This window comes from Hippocampus comes, unplaced genomic scaffold (genome assembly GCF_001891065.2).
Source record: "Hippocampus comes isolate QL1 unplaced genomic scaffold, H_comes_QL1_v1.1 scaffold20, whole genome shotgun sequence".
Lineage (NCBI taxonomy): Eukaryota > Metazoa > Chordata > Actinopteri > Syngnathiformes > Syngnathidae > Hippocampus > Hippocampus comes.
The window spans coordinates 488,467-500,763 of NW_017805462.1; the positions used below are offsets into that span (position 1 = coordinate 488,467).

General features: G+C 47.1%; 2 protein-coding genes across 2 annotated transcripts in view; one reads left to right on the forward strand and one right to left on the reverse strand.

Moving 5' to 3' along the window:
• nmnat2 (nicotinamide nucleotide adenylyltransferase 2) lies at positions 1-5,788 on the forward strand. The gene is made up of 11 exons (XM_019874951.1): positions 1-206; positions 2,069-2,157; positions 2,574-2,641; positions 2,708-2,786; positions 3,120-3,246; positions 3,316-3,396; positions 3,473-3,517; positions 3,831-3,907; positions 4,378-4,479; positions 4,589-4,656; positions 4,751-5,788. Exons 1-11 carry the CDS (start codon positions 122-124, stop codon positions 4,851-4,853), a joined length of 924 nt encoding a protein of 307 aa, XP_019730510.1. The 5' UTR covers positions 1-121; the 3' UTR covers positions 4,854-5,788.
• An 828-nt stretch (positions 5,789-6,616) lies between these two features.
• lamc2 (laminin, gamma 2) overlaps positions 6,617-12,297 on the reverse strand; it is an 11,035-nt gene continuing 5,354 nt past the window's right edge. Inside the window, exons 9-21 of the mRNA XM_019874912.1 lie at positions 12,092-12,294; positions 11,873-12,012; positions 11,631-11,787; positions 11,333-11,538; positions 10,968-11,047; positions 10,756-10,893; positions 10,528-10,672; positions 9,868-10,017; positions 9,135-9,249; positions 8,855-9,051; positions 8,350-8,499; positions 8,187-8,286; positions 6,617-7,914 (exon numbers count right to left, since the gene is read on the reverse strand). Of these exons, the coding sequence (XP_019730471.1) occupies positions 7,661-7,914; positions 8,187-8,286; positions 8,350-8,499; positions 8,855-9,051; positions 9,135-9,249; positions 9,868-10,017; positions 10,528-10,672; positions 10,756-10,893; positions 10,968-11,047; positions 11,333-11,538; positions 11,631-11,787; positions 11,873-12,012; positions 12,092-12,294 (2,035 nt within the window). The 3' untranslated portion in view covers positions 6,617-7,660. The remainder of the gene's footprint in view (positions 7,915-8,186; positions 8,287-8,349; positions 8,500-8,854; positions 9,052-9,134; positions 9,250-9,867; positions 10,018-10,527; positions 10,673-10,755; positions 10,894-10,967; positions 11,048-11,332; positions 11,539-11,630; positions 11,788-11,872; positions 12,013-12,091; positions 12,295-12,297) is intronic.

Consider the following 12,297-nt stretch of genomic DNA (forward strand, 5'->3'; position numbering starts at 1 on the left):
TGACGCCACTTCCACCCAGCATCCTGCCGCAGACTGGGCGACCTCGCCTCTCGTTCTGCGTCTGCTGCCGCCACACAACCCAAAACTAGAACCAGAACCGGAACCGCGACAAGAAGCGGCCATGCCAGAAACCAGCAAAACTCACGTGATCCTGCTGTCGTGCGGCAGCTTCAATCCCATCACCTATGGACACATCCATATGTTCGGTAAGAGCTTGTGTGGGAATGGCACGTTGCGACGTCACAATGAAAGAAGAAGAAAAAAAAAACACCGCCCACCACCGCCTTGCTTTTTGTTCTGGTCGGCCGCGCTCGTCGCTGTCCAGCGGTCCGGTGCTGAAACTGAGCGTTCTTGAGCTTTGCTCGCGTCGAATGAGTCGGGTTGAGTGAGTGAGCTATTGCCGTGAAGGTAGGCAGGCAGGCCTTGAGAACAACGCAGCCTCAACCCCACCCGCGATGTGACGCAGCCCACAAAACAACAAGCTCATCGTCATCGTCTTCAAAATAGGAACATAACAACGAGTAGATCATGAACACATTCATTCATTTTTTAAAATCATATTTAAATGAATCCCTAGTTTGAAATGTCCTCGCTTTCTTGCCATCTAAATACTTAGACCAATATCTCAAAGGTTTTAAACTCTTCAACATAGTGACGTGGAAAATTCACGAGTTGGCTCGCACCAACGTCAAGGTTCAAAATAATAGAGATGTACACGTCACTATAAACAGCCCAAGAGAAAGGAACCAAAAAAATAACTTAAAACACAAAACACATATAGACAGGAATGAACATAAACAAGTAATACGAAGTAACGTGCACATCATTCATTCATCCAAGCCACTTGCAAAAGGACAAAATGCCTGCTTGCATTTCACTGCTGTCACCCTGGCACCCACCATTTCACGATTGACACTAAGTCACCACCCACTCAAATGTATTCTTAAAAAAAAAAAAAATGCCTTTGAAAATATATTGCACATTGTAAATGTACACGCTCTCATGGGAGTAAGGTTCTAATTACTCTTGATAGGGTATTTGTATGAAAAACATAAAAATCAATGTTGTATGCAGTCCTAAACCGAAGACCCTCTTGAATTTTTTTACTACCTGCCCGCGAACCACCAGTTAAAAATAATTTCTTCAAAATGTTTGCTCGCGTCGAATGAGTCGGGTTGAGTGAGTGAGCTATTGCCGTGAAGGTAGGCAGGCAGGCCTTGAGAACAACGCAGCCTCAACCCCACCCGCGATGTGACGCAGCCCACAAAACAACAAGCTCATCGTCATCGTCTTCAAAATAGGAACATAACAACGAGTAGATCATGAACACATTGATTCATTGAAAAGAAAATCATACTTAAGGTAATCCCTAGTTTGAAATGTCCCCGCTTTCTTGCCATCCAAATTCTTGACGAATTTCTCAAAGGCTTCAATCTATTCCGACTTCAACACAGAAAATTCACGAGTTGGCTGGCATGAACGTCAACGTTCGAAATAATAGACGAGATGTACACGTCACTATAAACAGCCCAAGAAAAAGGAACCGAACAATAACTCAAAACACAGAACAGATAGACAGTAATAATGAATATAAACAAGTAATACTCAGTAAAGTTCATTCATGCATGCCACTTGCAAAAGGACAAAATGCCTGCTTGCATTTCACTGCTGTCACCCTGGCACCCACCATTTCACTATTGACACTAAGTCACCACCCACTCAAATGTATTCTTAAAAAAAAAAAATGCCTTTGAAAATATATTGCACATTGTAAATGTACACGCTCTCATGGGAGTAAGGTTCTAATTACTCTTGATAGGGTATTTGTATGAAAAACATAAAAATCAATGTTGTATGCAGTCCTAAACCGAAGACCCTCTTGAATTTTTTTACTACCTGCCCGCGAACCACCAGTTAAAAATAATTTCTTCAAAATGTTTGTCTATGAAACATCATATGCATCTGTAGATAAAACACACTCGAGCTTGATGTCAAGTTTGTTTGTTCCTGCATACAACTTTATTTATTGTGTGTGTGTGTGTGTGTGTGTATGTGTGCGTGTGCACAGAAAAGGCAAGGGACTATCTGCACAAAAGTGGCCGTTTCATCGTGATCGGCGGGATCATTTCGCCAGTGCACGACTCATATGGAAAAGCTGTGAGTTGGCCTCCTGGCCTTAAATTGTCGCTGTTGTTGTTGACCGGGAGGCAGGATTCTGCCAGAAGCCTGAAATCCAAAACCTGTGTCGGGAATGAGTCAAGTTAATCGAATCGTGAGATTCATATCGTAATGATACCATCTCGTGACGTCTGGCTGTTGAATCGTCTGTAGTATTTAGGAGACTTTTGCGGATTATATTGACCCTTTTCAGGGACAGCGGTTACTACAGTGGACAGATTGTCATGTTATCAGGTTACAGGTTATCATTATTGGTGCATGAAAGGGTTAACAGGGACTGTCAGTAATACGTTGAAATTGGCACACAAAATCCAGGAAGCATACACCGGAGCGCCACCTGCAGAAAACATGTCCCATGCTCCACGATGATGTCGCACTGTCTGTGTGTCCGTCAGGGTCTGGTGTCCAGCAGGCATCGTCTGACCATGTGTCAGCTGGCCGTGCAGTCGTCCGATTGGATCAGGTGAGTGGTGTGATAGGAAGCCAGCCAGTGCCGCTGCCTGCTCTAACGTCTTTCCTGTGGCCGCAGGGTGGACCCCTGGGAGTGCTACCAGGATACATGGCAGACCACCTGCAGTGTCCTGGAGCACCACCGAGACCTGATGAAGGTGACGCTTCTTTTTTTTTTAATTTTTTTTTTTTTTTTTACATTCAATCTGCCCCCTTGTCTTCTTAACCTTTGCAGCGCCCTTATAAACATGTCCGACCACGCTTGTTTTGGGTTCATCATCAACAGTCGCCGGGCTGAAAGTCAAGCTCACTGTTAGCTTATTTCACTGGATGTATTCGTATGGCAGTAACTTCAGATGTTTTTCAGTGCTTTGAAGAGCGTTTAGGTCACGGTGAAGAAGTATTTGTGTGGAAAATGGTGATGGTTGATGGTTGATGTTTGCATGGGCGGATGTTAATTTTTGTTTGAAATGATGTCGTTGTCTCCATAGCGAGTGACGGGCTGCATTTTATCAAACGTCAACACACCATCGTCGACTCCCGTCATCGGTCAGCCACAGACACAGGCTCCGCCCATTTACCAGAACCACAACAACTTGAATCACAAGACCACTTCCGGTAAGTTTTTGGCCGTCCCCGCGAACATGACGATGAAGATGAGGATGACGAGGAATTTGTGGCTCGCAGTGAAACTTTGGGGAAAGCTGAATGAGAGTTTGGCCAAAGTTTGCTGTGTGCGTCCTCACATGGAACGCTTTACCTTCATTGGTGAGTGGCGACACGCGAGCCTAACTCATTCGCCTGCATGCCCGCATATCACTGACATTCATGTTTCTGGCATCAGATGAAAACGCCAACTTAGGACCTGCTATGACATACGAGGAGATCGGTGAGCTTTGCGTGTGTGTGTGTGTGTATGTGTGTGTGTGTGTGTGTGTGTGTTTACACTGATTTAAATGGTGTGTTGAATTTACTCAATTTTATTTCGTCAAGTGGTTGCACAAAATAAAATCTGTATCCAGATACATTTTTTAAGTCGACTCACTATACATCAACTGAAAAAAATGTATCCACCATTTTTTTTCCAGTGTATCCAGTAAAAGGTGTGCTTTACTGAAGGTGTGTCTTTTTCCTTTCTACCTACCTTCCTTCCTTCCTTCCTTCCTTCCTTCCTCCGCCCACTCGCCCGCTGTGGTGTGTAGAGTTGCGCATCTTGCTCCTGTGTGGAAGTGACCTCTTGGAATCCTTCTGCATTCCTGGCCTGTGGAAGGACAGTGATGTAAGCGCCCCCCGTCATCCTGCCCCTGCCCCCCAACAAGCTGCTGCTGACTCCTCTTCACCCAAACCGGCACTCGCTTATCCCCACACCTTTCCCACCCCAACTGTCATTCCCATGTTGCACTTCTTCTGGGCAGAGGAACCACTCGACACACATTTCAAGCACACGCAAATATGAGTTTGACTTCAAAACAAGTCGGCAATGGGACTTTAACACAAGCAGCTGACTGGACATTGAAACACACACAAATTATCTCACAAATGACTAACACAACCCCCCTCACCGAAATTTGGAGCAACATCAATTTAACCTACAAGCACGTAAAATAAAAACACCGCAAAAGTGAGTGAAGAAACTTTTTCAAACGTCTTAAAAAGCAGCCACGCAAGCACTGGAATGTTGCCACGGAAACAGAAGTTGTGATTCTTGTTCTCGGGAGCAAATCAAATCAGCAGTCAGCGTGTTTGCAGATGGAGGTGATCGTGGGTGACTTCGGCATGGTGGTGGTCCCTCGTGACGGCGCTGACACGGAACGGATCATGAAGCAGTCATCGGTGCTGCGCAAGCACCAGGTTGGCAGCATCCCACTTCTTCTTGCGCTTTGGGGAACGTGTGCAGATGTGCCAGGTTAGTCTGCTGTGACCAAACACCAACTTTGTTTGATTTGCCGTCTGCTCTCAGGACAACATCGTGGTGGTGACGGATGACGGCAAGCATCCCATGGCGAAGGTCAGCTCCACTAAGAGCAGGTGAGATCGTCGCCACCTACGCGGACGGATGTATGAACAGTTAGCTTTTATTTTGAAGGAGGAGGAAGTGATGTGTTGTTGTTTTTGTGCACAGGCTGGCGCTGCAGCACGGCGACGGCCATGTTGTGGACTATCTGTGTCAGCCGGTCATCGACTATATCCTCAACACGCAGCTCTACATCAATGCTTCGGGATAGGTGCCGCTCGTAGTGCTGCGCGAACATGTCTCCCGCTCGCTTTCACAACGCATATTCAGTGCAGTGAACCCTCACCCATGCCCCTCGCCTCGACGTTCCACATCCACTCGCATCACACCAGAGCCTAAAAAGCAACTTTTTCGCCCTTTCAACACATTGACATTCAGCATACATACTTCAACTTTTTCCAAGTATCTCTTTGTGCCTCTTCTCCAAATGAGAGGCACAGCGTGCTTGCCTCAAGCTGTTTATTTGCCACGGCAGTTGGTTTACTGAAAAAAAAATGGACAAATATAAGAGAAAGACAATTAACCATTATGTATTTAAATACCTACGTGCTCAACCAAACCATATGATGAAGTTGAACCAAAGTTCATTAGCTTAATGCTAACATTAAATGGAAAACGCGATAGAGAGGCTGACGGAAATGATCATTGACATTATGGTAGCTCTAAACCTTTAAAACATTGGCCACTGTATGTCCGGGCATATTGCCAGACATCATAATCTACAAAGGTTGCCAGTTGAGGCAACTGAAATATTTTTGTTGAAAAAGTTTCACCTTCAGTTTGAAATTTTAGGCCTAACTCACGCAAACAGAGCATCTACACATACAAACAGCATTCAACAATACTCACTGACATATATTTTCTCTGCTATAGGGGACCCTCTTTGACTCTTCGTCTTGCTCGTAATTACGGCACATGTCTTTGGGTGTTGCTCAGTGCTGCCTCACATGTTGTGGCACAATGTGGTACTGCACTTAACACAACTCCAAACTCGATCCTGCCTGTTAACTGTAAAAACCGGTAAAATGAATTTGCTTCAAATGTGTAACATAGCGGAGTCCATGGGGGATAAATGGCAACTAAGTGGGGGTTCACTGTAACTGCGGGACTGATGCACACGCACGTGTGCGTGCGTGTGTGTGTGTGTGTGTGTGTGTGTGTGTGTGTGTGTGTGTGTGTGTGTGTATTTCATGGGGCAGGGATGGGGGGGGCTTCACTTTGGCGCCACTTCTTGTTTCTCATCCAGTCAGCAGATGCATGAACCCACAGCTGATTAGGAACTGTACAGTTTGTGCCCACATACACCCATTTTGAAGTCAATTAGCGTGTTCGCCATCGCTTGCTGCTCGGTTGAAGCGATTGGTAGTAACAGCTCCCCCTATTGGATGTCAGTGGAGACCCTGAACTGGGCTTCTCTTCATATAGCGTTCACGTTGATCCTTAAAGGCGATATGTTGTGCTTTTCCTTCCCAATTCAAGAGAGTTCAATGGTCTGGTCTGCTCTGTGGCATGCCTTCAGCAAAATAGGCCAATAATGCAACACTTTTTTGACAGCAATTTTATTTTAAATAGCGTATTTCTTGCCACTGTAAAATTGACTTGTTTTTGCCCTCATCCCGTCCTCACATACTGCTCAACCAATGGTGAGCCCTGCTTTCATTGCGATGGCAACAAGTGGGCTGGATCTTCTATATTGTGCACAATATGGCCCTTTTAAAACATTCCGCGTAAATTTAGAGGAATTTAGGACTCTGAAGCTTTTTGACAAAGATCCACTTTTTTCAAAGTATGGTAGTACTGAATGGATAGTTTTTCAAAGTAAAAGCTTCAGTGAACGGATGGCTTTTCAAAGTGAAAGCCTGCGTGAATGTCTGCTTGTCAGTGTCGGTGTTGACTGTGCAGCATGTTGACACTCTGCTTGTGCTTGTGGCATGACTTCGATCGATTTATTAAAATTCAACACAAGAACAAACGCTTGGTCTGCAGCCTTTTATTCAATGTCAAACCAATCGTATTGATCACGTGACAATCGATCGGCTCACATTTCAGCAGAAGAGGTATGGACACGTTATTGTATAAATAGAAAAATAGGAAACACAAGGCAAGAGACTGTGGGCGTGCGTGTCTTGGCTGTCGGGCGGAAGGCTCTCATCTCCAAAAGCACCCACCTCCTCAGGAAATTCAAAACATGAGCCGTTTGTTCAGTTCCCAAACATTTCATTGAAATTCGGACGCTATTTTTAACTCTTGAACTCATGACATCATTAACTCACGTTTCCATTTGTCAACTGGAAGCCGATGAATGTATTTTCCAGTTTTCAACGGGTTAGCACGGAAGAGGCTCCCACCCAGCTTGTCTGTAAAATTTTGGCTGGTAAACCACTGTAATGACCCACACGTCCATAGATATGGCCGTGAAGTGGAATTAAGATCAGCACAGCCTTTGAGTTGAAGATAAAGATTAGGAGATGAATCTCAACTTCTCACGTCAATGAGGGAGCGAAATGGCCACATCTCGGACAAACTGAGCCACCTCACACGCCAAAGGAGTATGGATATGTATGTGTCGCGATGATGAGAAAAGTAGACAAAACACAGAGTGAATGGCTTGGACTATGTAAAAAAAGCCAGTGATGCTCGGAGTCAGCGTCGGTCACGGCCCAAAATATATGAGCATCTAGGTCACTGTTGTTTATTTTCACAAAAGCTGTTTTTCTCTGCGTTTTGGTTGGAAAGCTGTGTTTTGTGTGAAAACAAAACAACCCATGTTCTACTGCTGAATAGCTTTTAAATAGTGTCTTTTTTTTTTGTTAGGTTTCTAAATAAAATTGTAGAAGACTAAATTATGTGGGCCTTGACAGATTAGTCTAAATGCTCTAAAATGGCTGGCAGCAAATCAGATCATAACAGCAGCAATGTGTGCCATAATTTAGAGCACGCGCCCGACGGCAAGGACAGGCCTGTGTAGGCTGTGAAAAGGGAAGGAGATTCCCCCAAGGAATGTCACGTGGATACATTTCAGGGCTTCTCGATGGGGGGGCTGTTGAAGCATCCTTCGGGCACGGTCGCCAAGATGTCCTCCAGGTTGGCGATGTCCCACAAGATGGTGTCGATGTCCCTGTTTAAGAGGGCCAGTCGGCGGCGCTGCGCCGCCTCGCGGGCAATTGCGTCTCTCAGCTGAGGCTCCAGATTCGTCTCCACGTTTTGCCGGGTCGCCGCCAGCGATTTTTCCAGCTCCTGAAGGCGGCTCGGGTCAAATGTGCCCGGTTGGTCTGTGGGCCGGTAAGAAGGTCAGAGGTCGCAGCGCTTCTTAAACTAGGCAGACACACCTGCGGGGGACCGTGAGCCCTTTGGCACATAATTAAAAAAGCTTGCCCCCCAATTAGACAACAGACCGCTGCTAAGCGCTCCATGGCCTCCAGAGGGCGCCAAAAGAGTGCCAATTCCAATGTAAAGCAATGGCCAGTGTCTCCAACATCTATCTATCTATCTATCTCTAGAGAGAGAAAGAGAGAGAGAAGCAAATGAGATTCGGGCTTCTTACTGATGTTAACCAGACCGGCGGCGATGTCTCGGAGCATTCGTCCTACAGCATCTCTGGCCTCTTTGGCATGCCTCATGGCGCCGGCGGCAGCATCACCAGCCTGTGGTTCAAACGCGTCACTTTGCTGTCACCACCTTTTGACCAGTGGCAGTCGACGCCTCACCTGCACGGCATCCGCTTCCAGGTTTCTGGCATTGTCAAGCTCGCCGGCGACCTCTGCGCCGACGTCGCCGGCCAGCACCCGCAGTTGTTTGGTAGCATCGTGAAATTTGCTGACATCGTTTCCAAGAGGCGGTGTGGACCTGATGGCTCCCTGGCAAGTAAAACATTTTTCGTCACTTTATGCAAAGTTTCGGGGCTCTCCTTTCACGACCGTGTAAATCCTGTGCGGCACAATTCTGCGTGCGGGGGGGTTAGCCCAGAGTTTGGTCATTTCTCAGATGAGCTTTGGCGGCCGGATCACTTGACATTTTTTTGGTTCGGAATTTAAGGCAATTTCCTGGACAGACCAAATATGAATGTTCTTTGCTTTCACCTATAAAATGGTAGTTATGTTGATCATTCTTAGAATGTAAGCCGCAGAAAGAAGAAAGAGAGTTGAAATCTTGAATCTTAGATAGTCAATGAACACCATCACTTTATGCTATGTTAGGTTGGTGGTGGTGCACCTCCAGACTGGGGATCAGGCTCTCCAGTCGATTGATGGACGCCATGGCCCCATCGGAGTCAGCGGACACGGCGTCCAGCAGGCCCCGTGTCTCTACGTTGTTCTTGGCAGCCCGCTGAATGGTCGCATTGATGGCAGGAAGTCGCTTAATGGCGGCGTCAGCCTGTGCTTGGCCGTTCGCAATCTGCTGGTCAAAGCCTGAGGATGGACAGGATGCCGTGAGCCATGAAGACGGACAGGACATAGGTGGATTTTCTGTGTTTGTGTGACTTTCTGTTTACCTCTCAGAGTACTGAGGGCGGTGTCCAGCTTGTTGGTGTTGCTGTTGATGCGCTGCACCGCCCCTTTGGTGTCGGCATACGCAGCATCCACTTTGCCTGTCAGCACACCCATGTCCTGCAAGGATCACATGACATCACGCTCACAGTCTACTTCCTGGCAATGTCCAGAATAAAACAGTAAATTGTGGCACAGGGCCATTCATTGATTACATCATAAAATCAGCAGTCATACAGAGGGCTGGATAAGTGATGCATCCAGGAAGTGCTACACTCTGTGAGGAAAGGATACAACATGTACCAAATAGGATTGCACAGGATAGAAGAAGACAGGGTTTGTAGCTGGGCAGTTCTAAACAAACAAGCAGCCAAATGGATATGAGAGGACTGAACAGGGTGGGACAGAACAGAAATAGGATAGAAGAGAAAAAGGGTTATGTGCCAGGCTGAGCTACCCCCCTGTGGGGAAGGGAGGCAATGAGTAGTAAATAGGACAGGACAGAATGGGATGGAACAGAACAGGTCAATATTAAGCAGGACAGGAGTTGTAGAAAGGGAATGCTACACCCAATGAGGAAGAGAGACATGGAATAGCAATTACGCCACAACAGGGTGGGGACAGGACAGGATTGATAGAAAATGATCCTGATGGAATTGACGACAGGAAACCCTGGCCAGTTGGCTGATGTTGTCACCAATCAGAGCGTGACATGAATTCCCCACAATGCTTCCTGACCTGCATAGCATTCCTGCCTTGGTCCAGCAGATCACGGACGGCGACCGTGTCCCGCCCTATGTCGTCTCGCAATGCAGTGAAGCCCGCCACGTTCCCATCGACGGCCTTCTTCAGGAGGTTCAGCTTGGCCGCCATGGCGTCCGTCTCCCCCTGAATGCAATGAGGAGGTCGAAGACGTATTAGGATGCAGAGGAGCCAGAATGTTTCATCTGGGCACTAGTTGTCTTAATGTGACAGAGTTGTACAGTTTACTTAATAAATGTTGAATGGATACTTTTCTCCTGACAATATATGGTACCTGATACTACAAAATAAAATCAGGACACAGGACACAGGACACAGGACACCCTCCCCTCTTTTACTGAAAATTTTAAACAGTGGTGGTTAATCTTTGCAGATGGCGGCACACCTGAAACTAGTTTCTAATAATAATACATGCAAAGATTAACCACTACACAAAATAAAAACAAAATACTGTGTATTTTGGTCCCCCTTGGCAAAGGTGAGGGACCAGACAAAGCATGACTCAAAGATCTTGAGCTCAAAGCTCAAAAAAAAAAAAGTTTGAGGACGATCTTGGAAGGCAGAAGATAGTCAGGCATTTGATGTTCTTGGTAGGGAAGGAACAAAATCAGGACAAAAACAGCCTGACTGACTAACCGTCAGGGCGGGTGGGATGTCTCTGGCCATCCTGTTAATGTTTTCCAGCATGCCGTAGGCCTTGTTACTCTCCACCTTGGCCTCGTCACCCACGCGGATCGCCTGGTTTTCCAAACCTTTGACCCGCGCCCCCATCCCGTCGTACCTGAGGAGAATGCGCACGCAATCAAAACTAGAGCGAGACGCTGCTCCCAAATGAACACTTGGTGGAATGAAAGGACAACATACAAAGTTTTTACTCCTCCAATCAAATCGTTGACACTTTTCCCTTTGGTGACAAGGTTCCGCATCAGCTCCAGACTTTTCTCGGAGTCGCCCAGAGCCTCGTTGGCGCTCCTCTCCACTGCCACCGCCTTTGTCTGATGTCTGATGACAGATCCACACTTAAACACCCAAACAAGTTTACCAAAATTGTGTTGATGAGTAGCTGTTGCACACACTTATCAGCCAAGCCTGTTGCAGCCTGCGCCAATGAGGAGAAAAGGTTTGGACCCAGAGGCGCATCTCCCGCTGGAAATTCCTGACAGGAATAACAAAAATATGTAAGAGTGGCTTAACATCAAAGTCCTTGTCCCTTCATTGTCAGAATTGCCACAACATGGCTGAATCCAGTCACCCGACACTTTTAGCCAGTCACCCAGAACCCTAACCCAGTCCCTTAACATGCGAATCTAGTCATTTGATGCCTGGATCCAGTCACCTAATTCCCCAAACAAGTCACCTAATGACAATCCAGTCCCCTAACACATCAGTTGAGTGACCTTGTATACCAGTCCAAATGTGACAATGTGGCGTGAGGTCTTACAGCTGTTCGGAGACCTGTCTTGGCCTCGTCCAGTTTACGTTTCATGGCCTCCATTAAAGCCTGAAGCAGATCCGCTTTGGTCATGTAAGTTTGTTGCCGTCGTTTGATGTCACCGGTGGCATCGGCCATGTTCTGGACATCCTGTTCCTCGGCCAGACGAGTACGGTTGATGGACTTCAGACTGTCCTGCAGCCCCTTTTCCTGGTCTGTAGGACATCACAGGCGGGATTTAGATGGCGCATGATGTCACAGGAAGTCCAAATGTCCGACACATGCAAAATAAGTGATGACGTCGCACCGGCCAGCTGCTCTACGTCAAGCTCCAGTTTGTCCGTCAGCTCCTTGGCCGCATTCAGCACAGCCTCCACGTTGCCGTTGTTGCCGGTATTGAGCCCGCCACCAATCTGAGAGTTCTGTATTTGCAACTGCTGAAGTTTGAAAGCTAATTCCTCCATCTGGAAATCGCACATGAAGAAAAAGGATGGCTGAAACGGCTCGGAGTGGCTTGTGGGGTGTGAACGATCCAAGATGATCTCTCACCTTGGCTTTGGCTCCATTAAAACAGGCGGGACACTCGCGCGATGTCTGACACGTCGGACCCTCAAAGCCTGGTCTACAGCGACATTGACCGTTGTCATCGCACTGTGCCGAATCGGAGCCCCGAAGATCGCAGTCACACGCTGCACCGCCCAAACACACGCAATCGTCGCATTATTATCAACAAAAAACCAGCATGTCCGCTTGGTTCAAGTAACTTACGTCTGCAGGCGTCGTTCAGGTTGCGGCGATAAAAGTTTGGCAAGCATATTTCACAGAAGCGGCCCATTGTGTTGTTGACACACTTGAGGCATTCGCCGCTGGTTCGATCGCAACTTCCCGCCACGCTGACGTCAATGTTGCCATTGCACTGGCAGGGGCGGCACAGCTGCCACCCTCCAGCGCCCCCCCCCGGCGAGCCGTAAAAA